The sequence below is a fragment of the Oncorhynchus gorbuscha genome, linkage group LG02, assembly GCF_021184085.1.
Source record: "Oncorhynchus gorbuscha isolate QuinsamMale2020 ecotype Even-year linkage group LG02, OgorEven_v1.0, whole genome shotgun sequence".
NCBI classification, from domain to species: Eukaryota; Metazoa; Chordata; class Actinopteri; order Salmoniformes; family Salmonidae; genus Oncorhynchus; species Oncorhynchus gorbuscha.
The window spans coordinates 5,136,512-5,152,180 of record NC_060174.1 but is presented as its reverse complement, the minus strand read 5'-3'; the positions used below and the strand labels follow the sequence as shown (position 1 = coordinate 5,152,180).

Here is a 15,669-nt window from a genome sequence, read left to right as displayed (position 1 = left end):
CTCTCTCTCTCTCTCTTCTACCTTCCTCATCCCAGCTCTCTCTCTCTCTCTCGCTCTCTCTCTCTCTCTCTCGTCTATCTTCCTCTACCCACCTCCCTCTGCCTCCAAAGAGCATGATGCACAAAGACCTCCACTCCTCGCTCTCTCTCACCCCCAACCCCCCCATGACCTCATCCAGCTTCCATGCAGACAGACAGACCCTACATCCAAGCAGTCGAGCAGCCAGCCCCATTGACTCACTATGGACACGGAACAATATGCTAGGGCCGCATCCCAAATGGCACCCTATTCCCTAAGTAGTGCACTACTTTTGACCAGAGCCCGTAGGGGAATAAAGATATCTAATATAATAAGGGGAGAGTCTACCATTGAACCAGTATGGACAGAGAACCGCCTGCTGAGAGCCTCTAAATAAGGTGGTGGCATTGTGTTGGAGGGGCTTGCAAGACAATACCTGGCACCAGGCACACAATGCTGTCCCATCAATGCTGTCCCATCATTCCTGTCCCATCAATGCTGTCCCATCATTCCTGTTCTATCAATGCTGTCCCATCAATGCTGTCCCATCATTCCTGTCCCATCATTCCTGTCCCATCATTCCTGTCCCATCATTCCTGTCCCATCATTCCTGTTCTATCAATGCTGTCCCATCAATGCTGTCCCATCAATAAAACAACAGTAAAAATACAGGCTATATACAGTAGAGAGGCTATATACAGTAGAGAGGCTATATACAGTAGAGAGGCTATATACTAGTAGAGATGCTATATACAGTAGAGAGGCTATATACAGTAGAGAGGTTATATACAGTAGAGAGGCTATATACAGTAGAGAGGCTATATACAGTAGAGAGGCTATATACAGTAGAGAGGTTATATACAGTAGAGAGGCTATATACAGTAGAGAGGCTATATACAGTAGAGAGGCTATATACAGTAGAGAGGCTATATACAGTAGAGAGGCTACATCATGCAGACCTTTTACAGTAAAGACATCTAATAGATGACATTATGCAGACCTTTTACAGTAAATACACCTAATAGATGACATCATGCAGACCTTTTACAGTAAATACATCTAATAGATGACATTATGCAGACCTTTTACAGTAAATACACCTAATAGATGACATCATGCAGACCTTTTACTGTAAATATATCTAATAGATGACATCATGCAGACATTTTACAGTAAATACATCTAATAGATGACACCATGCAGACCTTTTACAGTAAAGACATCTAATAGATGACATCATGCAGACCTTTTACAGTAAATTCATCTAATAGATGACATCATGCAGACCTTTCACAGTAAATACATCTAATAGATGACATCACGCAGACCTTTTACAGTAAATACATCTAATAGATGACATTATGCAGACCTTTTACAGTACATACATCTAATAGATTACATCATGCAGACCTTTTACAGTAAATACATCTAATAGATGACATCATGCAGACCTTTTACAGTAAATACATCTAATAGATGACATCATGCAGAGTTTTTACAGTAAATACATCTAATAGATGACATCATGCAGACCTTTTACAGTAAATGCCTCTAATAGATGACATCATGCAGACCTTTTACAGTAAAGACATCTAATAGATGACATCATGCAGACCTTTTACAGTAAATACATCTAATAGATGATATCATGCAGACCTTTTACAGTAAATACATCTAATAGATGACATCATGCAGAGTTTTTACAGTAAATACATCTAATAGATGACATCACACAGACCTTTTACAGTAAATACATCTAATAGATTACATCACGCAGACCTTTTACAGTAAATACATCTAATAGATGACATCATGCAGACCTTTTACAGTAAATACATCTAATAGATGACATCACGCAGACCTTTTACAGTAAATACATCTAATAGATGACATCACGCAGACCTTTTACAGTAAATACATCTAATAGATGACACCTTAGTGATGAAGAAGCGGATCACTGCCAGGTTCTATTCTATTTGATATCGTATTGACGTCCTGCTGTGAAGACTGTTATAGCCTTTAACCAATGGAGGTCTATCTGCATGTAAGACGACACACAGGTTTACATGAAACCAAAGCCTGATGACACAACGCCTGCTCCATCAACGTCAATCGGTCGGTGCTGTTTTAAGATTTTTTCACGAGCGCGGCCTTATTTCCGTTACATCGTATTGGATGACTGTCCGTTCATATTCCATTCACCCAGTTCAACGTAACATACGTAGGTTTAAGCTACTACATGATACTCTCATTTTCACCTGTTGCCCATCATTTTTTTTGTTCTGTGCAGTTGTAAATCAAACAAGTACGATAGAAGTTTAAACAAATGCACATGTAAAAAAAGAAAGTTTTCCTTTCAACTTATTTGATAAGAAATAGTGAATCATGCAAAGGATGCAGTACTGTGGGCAAGGGAGCCCTCTGGCAATACAATACAATAACTCCTGGTTGTCCTTTACCGTAATCACACACACACACACACACACACACACACACACACACACACACACACACACACACACACACACACACACACACACACACACACACACACACACACACACACACACACACACACACACACACACACACACACACACACACACACACCATCAACTCTATTGGTCATGACAGCCTTCCTGTAACATACTGTTCGTACTGTAGATGACTCTAAGTGATGGTCGACACTGAGGGTTTATAATTGACCTCTGGATTGCTTTATGGTGGAACTGAGGGCAGCTATCTAGCAACTAGCAGACGTTTCTGTTGCTAAGTGGTGTAAGTGTCCTTATTTGATGAAAGGCTTTATGATTCAAAACAGTCTTGACGTACAGGTCATGTAGAGGGTACTGCTCTAGATGGAGATCTTTGTGGGCTATACTCAGCCTTGTCTCAGGATGGTAAGTTGGTGGTTGAAGATATCCCTCTAGTGGTGTGGGGGCTGTGCTTTGGCAAAGTGCTCTGTACAGGTCATGTAGATGGTACTGCTCTGTACAGGTCATGTAGATGGGTCTTCTCTGTACAGGTCATGTAGATGGTACTGCTCTGTACAGGTCATGTAGATGGTACTGCTCTGTACAGGTTATGTAGATGGTACTGCTCTGTACAGGTCATGTAGATGGTACTGCTCTGTACAGGTCATGTAGATGGTACTGCTCTGTACAGGTCATGTAGATGGTCTTCTCTGTACAGGTCATGTAGATGGTACTGCTCTGTACAGGTCATGCTGCTCTGTACAGGTCATGTAGATGGTACATCAGCCAATAGAATGGAGGGGACGATCAGACGCCCTCCATCTTATTATCAAGTGACTGGCCAATAGAATGGAGGGGACGATCAGACGCCCTCCATCTTATTATCAAGTGACTGGCCAATAGAATGGAGGGGACGATCAGACGCCCTCCATCTTATTATCAAGTGACTGGCCAATAGAATGGAGGGGACGATCAGACGCCCTCCATCTTATTATCAAGTGACTGGCCAATAGAATGGAGAGGAGGAGGTGGCTGTTTCTCCCTTCGCCTTAATCTCACCAGGATCCACCCCTCTCTTGCCTCTGTAACGTTGGCGTTTCCTCTTGAAGAGCCCAGGGTAGAATGAGTCGAAGTTGGACTTTTTAAGGTAGGTGATCTGCTGATCTTCAGAAGTTCTTGTCGGTTTGTAATAAATAATAGCGGATAACATTTAGAGAAAACAAAGTTGAAATAAACAAACAAAGTATGACAAAGTAGCAAAGTTGGATCAGAGCTCGCAAAACATGGTGGCCATCCAATATGGCGCCATCCAGCACGAAGCCGCCATAGATTTTGATTCTAAGGTCATTGCTTTACGGTAAACCCCACCCCTCACATCTGGCTTGTTCTCATTTACCACACTAGCACTTAATAAAAGCAACGTATTGTAGCAAATTAAATCAACGTTTATTGGTCACGTCCACAGGTTACATGAACCAGTCGCTGTCCAGTTGTATACACAGGCCTGTTCTGACAGTATCCATTCATTAGCCCGGAACACCAGATGATAACAGAAGCGAAACCCTCTGTCTGTCTGTCTTGTCTGTCTGTACTCTGTAATTGTCCAGAAGGGAACAGTCTGTCTGTAAAGTGCGCATGGAAGCAGTGACTCAGCCATTCTCTCTCTCTCTCTCTCTCTCTCTCTCTCTCTCTCTCTCTCTCTCTCTCTCTCTCTCTCTCTCTCTCTCTCTCTCTCTCTCTCTCTCCCTCTCCCTCCCTCTCCCTCTCCCTCTCCCTCCCTCCCTCCCTCTGGCCTTAGACACGTCACACATTGCTTGCGTCCCAAATGACATTCCCTATGCGGTGCACTATATTCACGCTGACGATCACTGACCCAGCAAGCAGATCTAGTTTCACACGGCAGGGCAGGTAGAGCGGTCCTGTCACCCTAGTCACCTTCCTCCGTGACCCTGTCTCTCTCTTTGTCTCTCTTTGTCTCTCTTTGTCTCTCTTTGTCTCTCTTTGTCTCTCTTTGTCTCTCTTTGTCTCTCTTTGTCTCTCTTTGTCTCTCTTTGTCTCTCTCTCTCTCTCTCTCTCTCTCTCTCTCTGTCTCTCTCAGTCTCTCTCTTTGTCTCTCAATTCAAGGGCTTTATTGGCATGGGAAACATGTGTTAACATTGCCAAAGCAAGTGAGGTAGATAATATATAAAGTGAATATATAAATTGAAATAAACAATAAAAATTAACAGTAAACATCACACATACAGACGTTTCAAAACAATAAAGACATTTACATTTACATTTAAGTCATTTAGCAGACGCTCTTATCCAGAGCGACTTACAAATTGGTGCATTCACCTTATGAGATCCAGTGGAACAGTCACTTTACAATAGTGCATCTAAATCTTAAAGGGGGGTGAGAGGGAATACTTATCCTATCCTAGGTATTCCTTAAAGAGGTGGGGTTTCAGGTGTCTCCGGAAGGTGGTGATTGACTCCGCTGTCCTGGCGTCGTGAGGGAGTTTGTTCCACCATTGGGGGGCCAGAGCAGCGAACAGCTTTGACTGGGCTGAGCGGGAGCTGTACTTCCTCAGTGGTAGGGAGGCGAGCAGGCCAGAGGTGGATGAACGCAGTGCCCTTGTTTGGGTGTAGGGCCTGATCAGAGCCTGGAGGTACTGAGGTGCCGTTCCCCTCACAGCTCCGTAGGCAAGCACCATGGTCTTGTAGCGGATGCGAGCTTCAACTGGAAGCCAGTGGAGAGAACGGAGGAGCGGGGTGACGTGAGAGAACTTGGGAAGGTTGAACACCAGACGGGCTGCGGCGTTCTGGATGAGTTGAAGGGGTTTAATGGCACAGGCAGGGAGCCCAGCCAACAGCGAGTTGCAGTAATCCAGACGGGAGATGACAAGTGCCTGGATTAGGACCTGCACCGCTTCCTGTGTGAGGCAGGGTCGTACTCTGCGGATGTTGTAGAGCATGAACCTACAGGAACGGGCCACCGCCTTGATGTTGGTTGAGAACGACAGGGTGTTGTCCAGGATCACACCAAGGTTCTTAGCGCTCTGGGAGGAGGACACAATGGAGTTGTCAACCGTGATGGCGAGATCATGGAACGGGCAGTCCTTCCCCGGGAGGAAGAGCAGCTCCGTCTTGCCGAGGTTCAGCTTGAGGTGGTGATCCGTCATCCACACTGATATGTCTGCCAGACATGCAGAGATGCGATTCGCCACCTGGTCATCAGAAGGGGGAAAGGAGACGATTAGTTGTGTGTCGTCTGCATAGCAATGATAGGAGAGACCATGTGAGGTTATGAAAAATATGCCATTTAGCAGACGCTTTTATCCAAAGCGACTTACAGTCATGTGTGCATACATTCTACGTATGGGTGGTCCCGGGGATCGAACCCACTACCCTGGCGTTACAAGCGCCATGCTCTACCAACTGAGCTACAGAAGGACCACTTATGACAGAGCCAAGTGACTTGGTGTATAGCGAGAATAGGAGAGGGCCTAGCACAGAGCCCTGGGGGACACCAGTGGTGAGAGCGCGTGGTGAGGAGACAGATTCTCGCCACGCCACCTGGTAGGAGCGACCTGTCAGGTAGGACGCAATCCAAGCGTGGGCCGCGCCGGAGATGCCCAACTCGGAGAGGGTGGAGAGGAGGATCTGATGGTTCACAGTATCGAAGGCAGCCGGTAGTTCTAGAAGGATGAGAGCAGAGGAGAGAGAGTTAGCTTTAGCAGTGCGGAGCGCCTCCGTAATACAGAGGAGAGCAGTCTCAGTTGAATGACTAGTCTTGAAACCTGACTGATTTGGATCAAGAAGGTCATTCAGAGAGAGATAGCGGGAGAGCTGGCCAAGGACGGCACGTTCAAGAGTTTTGGAGAGAAAAGAAAGAAGGGATACTGGTCTGTAATTGTTGACATCGGAGGGATCGAGTGTAGGTTTTTTCAGAAGGGGTGCAACTCTCGCTCTCTTGAAGACGGAAGGGACGTAGCCAGCGGTCAGTGATGAGTTGATGAGCGAGGTGAGGTAAGGGAGAAGGTCTCCGGAAATGGTCTGGAGAAGAGGGGAGGGGATAGTGTCAAGCGGGCAGGTTGTTGGGCGGCCGGCCGTCACAAGACATTACAAATGTCATATTATATATATATACAGTGTTTTAACAATGTACAAATGGTAAAGGACACAAGATAAAATATATAAGCATAGATATGGGTTGTATTTACAATGGTGTGTGTTCATCACTGGTTGCCCTTTTCTCGTGGCAACAGGTCACAAATCTTGCTGCTTTGATGTCACACTGTGGAATTTCACCCAGGAGATATGGGAGTTTTTCAAAATTTGATTTGTTTTCGAATTCTTTGTGGATCTGTGTAATCTGAGGGAAATATGTCTCTCTAATATGGTCATACATTGGGCAGGAGGTTAGGAAGTGCAGCTCAGTTTCCACCTAATTTTGTGGGAAGTGAGCACATAGCCTGTCTTCTCTTGAGAGCCATGTCTGCCTACGGCGGCCTTTCTCAATAGCAAGCCTATGCTCACTGAGTCTGTACATAGTCAAAGCTTTCCTTAATTTTGGGTCAGTCACAGTGGTCAGGTATTCTGCCACTGTGTACTCTCTGTTTAGGGTCAGTCACAGTGGTCAGGTATTCTGCCACTGTGTACTCTCTGTTTAGGGTCAGTCACAGTGGTCAGGTATTCTGCCACTGTGTACTCTCTGTTTAGGGTCAGTCACAGTGGTCAGGTATTCTGCCACTGTGGACTCTCTGTTTAGGGTCAGTCACAGTGGTCAGGTATTCTGCCACTGTGTACTCTCTGTTTAGGGTCAGTTCACAGTGGTCAGGTATTCTGCCGCTGTGTACTCTCTGTTTAGGGTCAGTCACAGTGGTCAGGTATTCTGCCGCTGTGTACTCTCTGTTTAGGGCCAAATAGCATTCTAGTTTGCTCTGTTTTTTTGTTCATTTTTTTCCAATGTGTTAAGTAATTATCTTTTTGTTTTCTCACGATTTGGTTGGGTCTAATTGTACTGCTGTCCTGGGGCTCTGTAGGGTGTGTTTGTGAATAGAGCCCCAGGACCAGCTTGCTTAGGGGACTCTTCTCCAGGTTCATCTCTCTGTAGGTGATGGCCTTCTTGTGGAAGGTTTGGGAATCACTTCCTTTTAGGTGGTTATAGAATTTAACGGCTCTTTTCTGGATTTTGATAATTAGTGGGTATCGGCCTAATTCTGCACTGCATGCATTTTTTCTCTCTCTCTCTGTGTCTCTCTCTCTGTCTCTCTCTCTCTCTCTCTCTCTCTCTCTCTCTCTCTCTCTCTCTCTCTCTCTCTCTCTCTCTCTCTCTCTCTCTCTCCCTCTCCCTCTCTCTCTCTCTCACACTAATCTCTCTGTCGTGTCTTTCAGCCATCCTGAACCCCAAGCAGCCCAAAGAGAATAAGAGCTTCAACTTTGATTACTCCTACTGGTCACATACCTCGGTAAGTACCTGTACCCCTGCTGATGTCATACTACACAGTAATCCTTTATTAAAAGGACTTTGATTACATTCGACATGCATATATTTGATCTGAGACGGCACTTGTCTTGGGTTTGTAATAAATAAATAAAAATTTGCTACACCAGAAGTTAATGGCTATGTGTCGGTCGTCATTGTAAATAAGGATTTGTGCTTAACCCGACTTGCCAAGTTAAATAAAGGTTACACAAATGGTGGGGTCAATTAAGTAATACAAGTTATCCAATTAAGTAATACAAGTTATCCAATTAAGTAATAAAAGTTATCCAATTAAGTAATACAAGTTATCCAATTAAGTAATACAAGTTATCCAATTAAGTAATAACAGTTATCCAATTAAGTAATAAAAGTTATCCAATTAAGTAATACAGGTTATCCAATTAAGTAATAAAAGTTATCCAATTAAGTAATAAAAGCTGTCCAATTAAGGGTGGATATGAGCCTAGGGGCTTGGAGAGTTACTGAGTAAGAGAAAAGGCAATCACATGGTTGAGGTCACTGATAAGGTTGAATAGCTGTGGATTAGTGAAGAATGGTGTCCCGAAGGTCAAGTCAGGTTACATGGAGGGAGAAGGAACAGTTTATTACCCACATCGCTTAGCTTTCTGCCTAGCAACAAAGATGTTGTGTTTGGAGAAAAGGAGGAGACTCCGCCTAAAGGGGGCGTCCTGGTAGAAACGCGTCTATGTCTTTTCAGCTGTTTAGGTGAATTAACTTGGTTTGAGCTTTTACTAGTTGTCTGTTAGTTTTTACTCTGTTTTGTCAGAACCATACAAATTGGGTTACAGCACCCAGAGACACAGATTACTCCTGGACTACATTACCCAGAGACACAGATTACTCCTGGACTACATTACCCAGAGACACAGATTACTCCTGGACTACATTACCCAGAGACACAGATTACTCCTGGACTACATTACCCAGAGACACAGATTACTCCTGGACTACAGCACCCAGAGACACAGATTACTCCTGGACTACATTACCCAGAGACACAGATTACTCCTGGGCACCAGCCCCCAGAGACACAGATTATTCCTGGACTACAGCACCCAGAGACACAGATTACTCCTGGACTACATTACCCAGAGACACAGATTACTCCTGGACTACAGCACCCAGAGACACAGATTTCTCCTGGACTACATTACCCAGAGACACAGATTACTCCTGGACTACATTACCCAGAGACACAGATTACTCCTGGACTACATTACCCAGAGACACAGATTACTCCTGGGCACCAGCCCCCAGAGACACAGATTATTCCTGGACTACAATACCTAGAGACACAGATTATTCCTGGGCTACATTACCCAGAGACACAGATTATTCCTGGGCTACATTACCCAGAGACACAGATTATTCCTGGGCTATATTACCCAGAGACACAGATTACTCCTGGACTACATTACCCAGAGACACAGATTACTCCTGGGCACCAGCCCCCAGAGACACAAATTATTCCTGGACTACATTACCCAGAGACACAGATTATTCCTGGGCTACATTACCCAGAGACACATATTATTCCTGGGCTACATTACCCAGAGACACAGATTACTCCTGGACTACATTACCCAGAGACACAGATTACTCCTGGGCACCAGCCCCCAGAGACACAAATTATTCCTGGACTACATTACCCAGAGACACAGATTATTCCTGGGCTACATTACCCAGAGACACAGATTATTCCTGGGCTACATTACCCAGAGACACAGATTACTCCTGGGCTACAGCACCCAGAGACACAGATTTCTCCTGGGCTACATTACCCAGATACACAGATTTCTCCTGGGCTACATTACCCAGATTAGTCCTGGACTACATTGCCCAGAGACACAGATTACTCCAGGACTACATTACCCAGAGACACAGATTACTCCAGGACTACATTACCCAGATTACTCCTGGACTACATTACCCAGAGACACAGATTACTCCAGGACTACATTACCCAGAGACACAGATTACTCCAGGACTACATTACCCAGAGACACATATTACTCCAGGACTACATTACCCAGAGACACAGATTACTCCTGGGCTACAGCACCCAGAGACACAGATTACTCCTGGGCTACATTACCCAGAGACACAGATTACTCCTGGACTACAGCACCCAGAGACACAGATTACTCCTGGGCTACATTACCCAGAGACACAGATTACTCCAGGACTACATTACCCAGAGACACAGATTACTCCAGGACTACATTACCCAGAGACACAGATTACTCCTGGGCTACAGCACCCAGAGACACAGATTACTCCTGGACTACATTACCCAGAGACACAGATTACTCCAGGACTACATTACCCAGAGACACAGATTACTCCAGGGCTACATTACACAGATTACTCCTGGACTACATTACCCAGAGACACAGATTACTCCTGGGCTACATTACCCAGAGACACAGATTACTCCTGGACTACAGCACCCAGAGACACAGATTACTCCTGGGCTACATTACCCAGAGACACAGATTACTCCAGGACTACATTACCCAGAGACAGATTACTCCACACAGATTACTCTACAGGAGACACAGATTACATTACCCAGAGACACAGATTACTCCAGGACTACATTACACAGATTACTCCTGGACTACATTACCCAGAGACACAGATTACTCCTGGACTACATTACCCAGAGACACAGATTACTCCTGGACTACATTACCCAGAGACACAGATTACTCCTGGACTACATTACCCAGAGACACATATTACTCCTGGACTACAGCAACCAGAGACACAGATTACTCCTGGACTACATTACCCAGAGACACAGATTACTCCTGGACTACATTACCCAGAGACACAGATTACTCCTGGGCTACAGCACCCAGAGACACAGATTACTCCTGGGCTACAGCACCCAGAGACACAGATTACTCCTGGACTACATTACCCAGAGACACAGATTACTCCTGGACTACAGCACCCAGAGACACAGATTACTCCTGGGCTACATTACCCAGAGACACAGATTACTCCAGGACTACATTACCCAGAGACACAGATTACTCCAGGACTACATTACCCAGAGACACAGATTACTCCTGGGCTACAGCACCCAGAGACACAGATTACTCCTGGACTACATTACCCAGAGACACAGATTACTCCAGGGCTACATTACACAGATTACTCCTGGACTACATTACCCAGAGACACAGATTACTCCTGGGCTACATTACCCAGAGACACAGATTACTCCTGGACTACATTACCCAGAGACACAGATTACTCCTGGACTACATTACCCAGAGACACAGATTACTCCTGGACTACATTACCCAGAGACACAGATTACTCCAGGGCTACATTACACAGATTACTCCTGGGCTACATTACCCAGAGACACAGATTACTCCTGGACTACATTACCCAGAGACACAGATTACTCCTGGACTACATTACCCAGAGACACAGATTACTCCTGGACTACATTACCCAGAGACACAGATTACTCCTGGACTACATTACCCAGAGACACAGATTACTCCTGGACTACATTACCCAGAGACACAGATTACTCCTGGACTACATTACCCAGAGACACAGATTACTCCTGGACTACATTACCCAGAGACACAGATTACTCCTGGACTACATTACCCAGAGACACAGATTACTCCTGGACTACATTACCCAGAGACACAGATTACTCCTGGACTACATTACCCAGAGACACAGATTACTCCTGGACTACATTACCCAGAGACACAGATTACTCCTGGACTACATTACCCAGAGACACAGATTACTCCTGGACTACATTACCCAGAGACACAGATTACTCCTGGACTACATTACCCAGAGACACAGATTACTCCTGGACTACATTACCCAGAGACACAGATTACTCCTGGACTACATTACCCAGAGACACAGATTACTCCTGGACTACATTACCCAGAGACACAGATTACTCCTGGACTACATTACCCAGAGACACAGATTACTCCTGGACTACATTACCCAGAGACCCAGAGACATAGTTGAGAATGTCATATGTAGGATTATCATATAAGTAGAAAACAACCAAAAACACTGAATCCAAATTGTAGTGGTGTCTTGGTTAATCATTTTGATGGATGTTTATCGAACACATTCTCTCCCCACAGCCCGAGGACATCAACTTTGCTGGCCAGCAGCAGGTGTACAAGGACATTGGTGAGGAGATGCTGCTCCATGCCTTCGAGGGATACAACGTCTGTATCTTTGCCTATGGCCAGACCGGATCTGGGAAGTCCTACACCATGATGGGCAAGCCGGACTTGAAGAACCAGGAAGGAATCATCCCTCTGGTATACAACATGTTTCCTCTAACACCAGGATTACATTATATACTGTTACCTCTAACACCAGGGTTACATTATATACTGTTACCTCTAACACCAGGGTTACAACATTTCAGTAACTTAAAAAAAAAATCCCTGGTTTTCCCAGATGGAAATTCAGAATCCTGAATTCTCCAACCGGAATTGCTGGATAACCAGGGAATTTTCGGAAAGTTAGCGAATAATTCATTTAGCCCTCCATGCCTAAACACAAAGGACAGGTGTTGGAAATGAATGAAAGCTAAATTGTGGTGCAACACATTGGATGGTTGATTATTCAATGTGGCAATGTGTTCATATCTGTCCCCCGTATATACAAACCAAATATCAGTTGATAATAAATGCTCACTACAAACCTTTTGCTCTCTTGCTCCCCCTAGATGTGTGAAGACCTTTTCACCAAGTTCAACGACTGTAATAATGACAGCACCAAGTCCTACTCTGTGGAGGTACGTACAGTTAACATACAGGGGCCTCTTTATTGGTTCCCACTACCTATCATGTCACATCCTGTCTTCCTGTAAGGGTCCACATCCTGTCTTCCTGTAAGGGTCCACTTCCTGTCTTCCTGTAAGGGTCCACTTCCTGTCTTCCTGTAAGGGTCTACATCCTGTCTTCCTGTAAGGGTCCACTTCCTGTCTTCCTGTAAGGGTCCACTTCCTGTCTTCCTGTAAGGGTCCACTTCCTGTCTTCCTGGAAGGGTCCACTTCCTGTCTTCCTGGAAGGGTCCACTTCCTGTCTTCCTGTAAGGGTCCACTTCCTGTCTTCCTGTAAGGTTCCACTTCCGTCTTCCAGTAAGGGTCCACTTCCTGTCTTCCTGTAAGGGTCCACTTCCGTCTTCCTGCAAGGGTCCACTTCCTGTCTTCCTGTAAGGGTCCACTTCCGTCTTCCTGTAAGGGTCCACTTCCTGTCTTCCTGTAAGGGTCCACTTCCTGTCTTCCTGTAAGGGTCCACTTCCTGTCTTCCTGTAAGGGTCCACTTCCATCTTCCTGTAAGGGTCCACTTCCTGTCTTCCTGTAAGGGTCCACTTCCTGTCTTCCTGTAAGGGTCCACTTCCTGTCTTCCTGTAAGGGTCCACTTCCTGTCTTCCTGTAAGGGTCCACTTCCTGTCTTCCTGTAAGGGTCCACTTCCTCTCACTATGGCTTTTTTCTTAATTATTTTCTGTCTTTCCTCAATTATTAGCATCTCCTTGCCTCATTCTCAAAATACATTGAAGCCATGGATCCATAATCCCTCCAAGAATATGAGGAGAGAGGACATGAGGAATTTAAGAAAGATGAAACGAGAAAGAACCTGTGGGAGATGTGACTCTTCATGACCTCGCCTGTGTTCTAACCCTTTTATGCCCCTTCCCCTCCCTCTCTCCTTCTCAGGTGAGCTATATGGAAATCTACTGTGAGCGTGTGCGTGACCTCCTGAACCCTAAGAATAAGGGGAACCTGCGTGTGAGGGAACACCCCCTGATGGGGCCCTACGTAGAGGACCTGTCCAAGCTGGCCGTCACCTCCTACAACGACATCCAGGACCTCATGGACTCTGGAAACAAGGCCAGGTGAGTGGATGGATTGATGGATGGGTTGATGGTTAGATAGTTAGATGTACAGTGTATGTATGGGTAGGTGGATGCGTGGATGGATGGGTGGGTGGGTTGATGAATCAGAATCAGAAAACTTAATTGCCATGCAACATTGCCATGGCGCCGGGGGTAGAGCTGCTGTCTTATTGGCTCTCAACCAGTCATGCTATTTTGTAGTTTCTTCGTATTGTTCGTCACTTTCGTTGTACATAATGTTGCTGCTACTGTCTCTTATGACCGAAAAGAGCTTCTGGACATCAGAACAGGACATCAGAACAGAACATCAGAACAGAACATCAGAACAGGACATCAGAACAGGACATCAGAACAGAACATCAGAACATCAGAACAGAACATCAGAACAGAACATCAGAACAGAACATCAGAACAGAACATCAGAACAGGACATCAGAACAGAACATCAGAACAGAACATCAGAACAGAACATCAGAACTGAGATTACTCACCTCTAATTGGACGAGGAGTTCTTCTTCCATGAGTCGGACGCGGAGGAGACTGCAGACACCCAACCAGGCCCTGATCCCCGTGATTCCATGGCCAAGAAAACTGAGATTTCGAGGCAAAAGATCAGGGTGCCTTGTGAGGATCAGGTGACGAGTGGCCTTCCGTCCTGCTAGCTAACGTTCAATCGCTGGAAAATAAATGGGACTAACTGAAGGCACGGCATATCCTACCAACGGGACATTAAAAACTGTAATGTCTTATGTTTCACCAAGAAACTGGGCTGAATGACGACATCAAGAACATACAGCTGTTATACACTGTATCGGCAGGATAGAACAGATTCACCGCTGGTGCACAATATCTAAGAAAAGTCTCAAAGTTTTGCTCTCCTGAGGTAGAGTATCTCAAGGTAAGCTGTAGACCACACTATCTACCTAGAGAGTTTTCATCTGTTTTTTTCGTAGCTGTCTTCATACCACCGCAGAGCGAGGTTGGCACTAAAACTGCACTAAATGAGCTGTATACCACCATAAGCAAACAGGAAAATGCTCACCCAGAGGCGGCGCTCCTACTGGCCAGGGACTTTAATGCAGGGAAACTTAAATCAGTTAAAATAATTTATATCAACATGTTAACTTTTCAACCAGAGGGACAAAAAATTCTACACCACCTTTACTCCACACACAGAGACAGATACAAAGCTCTCCCTCGCCCTCCATTTAGTAATTCTGACCATAACTCTATCCTACTGATTCCTGCTGACATGCAAAAATTAAAGCAGGAAGCAACAGTGACTTGGTCTATAAGTGGTCAAATGAAGCAGATGCTAAACTACAGGACTGTTTTGCTAGCACAGGCTGGAAAATGTTCCCGAGATTATTCCGATGGCATTGAGGAGTACTCCACATCAGTCACTGGCTTTATCAATAAGTGCATTGAGGACATCGTCCCCACAGCGACTGCACGTACATACCCCAACCAGAAGCCATGGATTACAGGCAACATTCGCACAGAGCTAAAGGTAGAGCTGCTGCTTTCAAGGAGCGGCACTCTAACCCGGAAGCTTTTAAGAAATCCTGCTATGCCCTCGACGAACTATCAAACAGTCAAAGTGTCAATACAAGACTAAGATCGAATCGTACGACACCGGTTCTGACGCTCGTCGGATGTGGCAGGGCTTGCTATTACAGACTACAAAGGGAAGCACAGCCGAGAGCTGCCCAGTGAGCTAAATCATTTATATGCTCGCTTTGAGGCAAGTAATGCTGACACATGCATGAGAG

At 45.3% G+C, this 15,669-nt stretch overlaps 1 protein-coding gene across 15 annotated transcripts in view; it reads left to right on the top strand.

The window, feature by feature from the left end:
• LOC123996431 (kinesin-like protein KIF1A) overlaps window positions 1-15,669 on the top strand; it is a 154,533-nt gene that overhangs the window by 29,082 nt on the left and 109,782 nt on the right. For all 15 annotated transcript variants that reach the window (XM_046299901.1, XM_046299892.1, XM_046299882.1 and 12 more), the window contains exons 3-6: window positions 7,872-7,945; window positions 12,129-12,311; window positions 12,725-12,793; window positions 13,719-13,897. In XM_046299901.1, coding sequence (XP_046155857.1) covers window positions 7,872-7,945; window positions 12,129-12,311; window positions 12,725-12,793; window positions 13,719-13,897 — 505 coding nt within the window. The remainder of the gene's footprint in view (window positions 1-7,871; window positions 7,946-12,128; window positions 12,312-12,724; window positions 12,794-13,718; window positions 13,898-15,669) is intronic.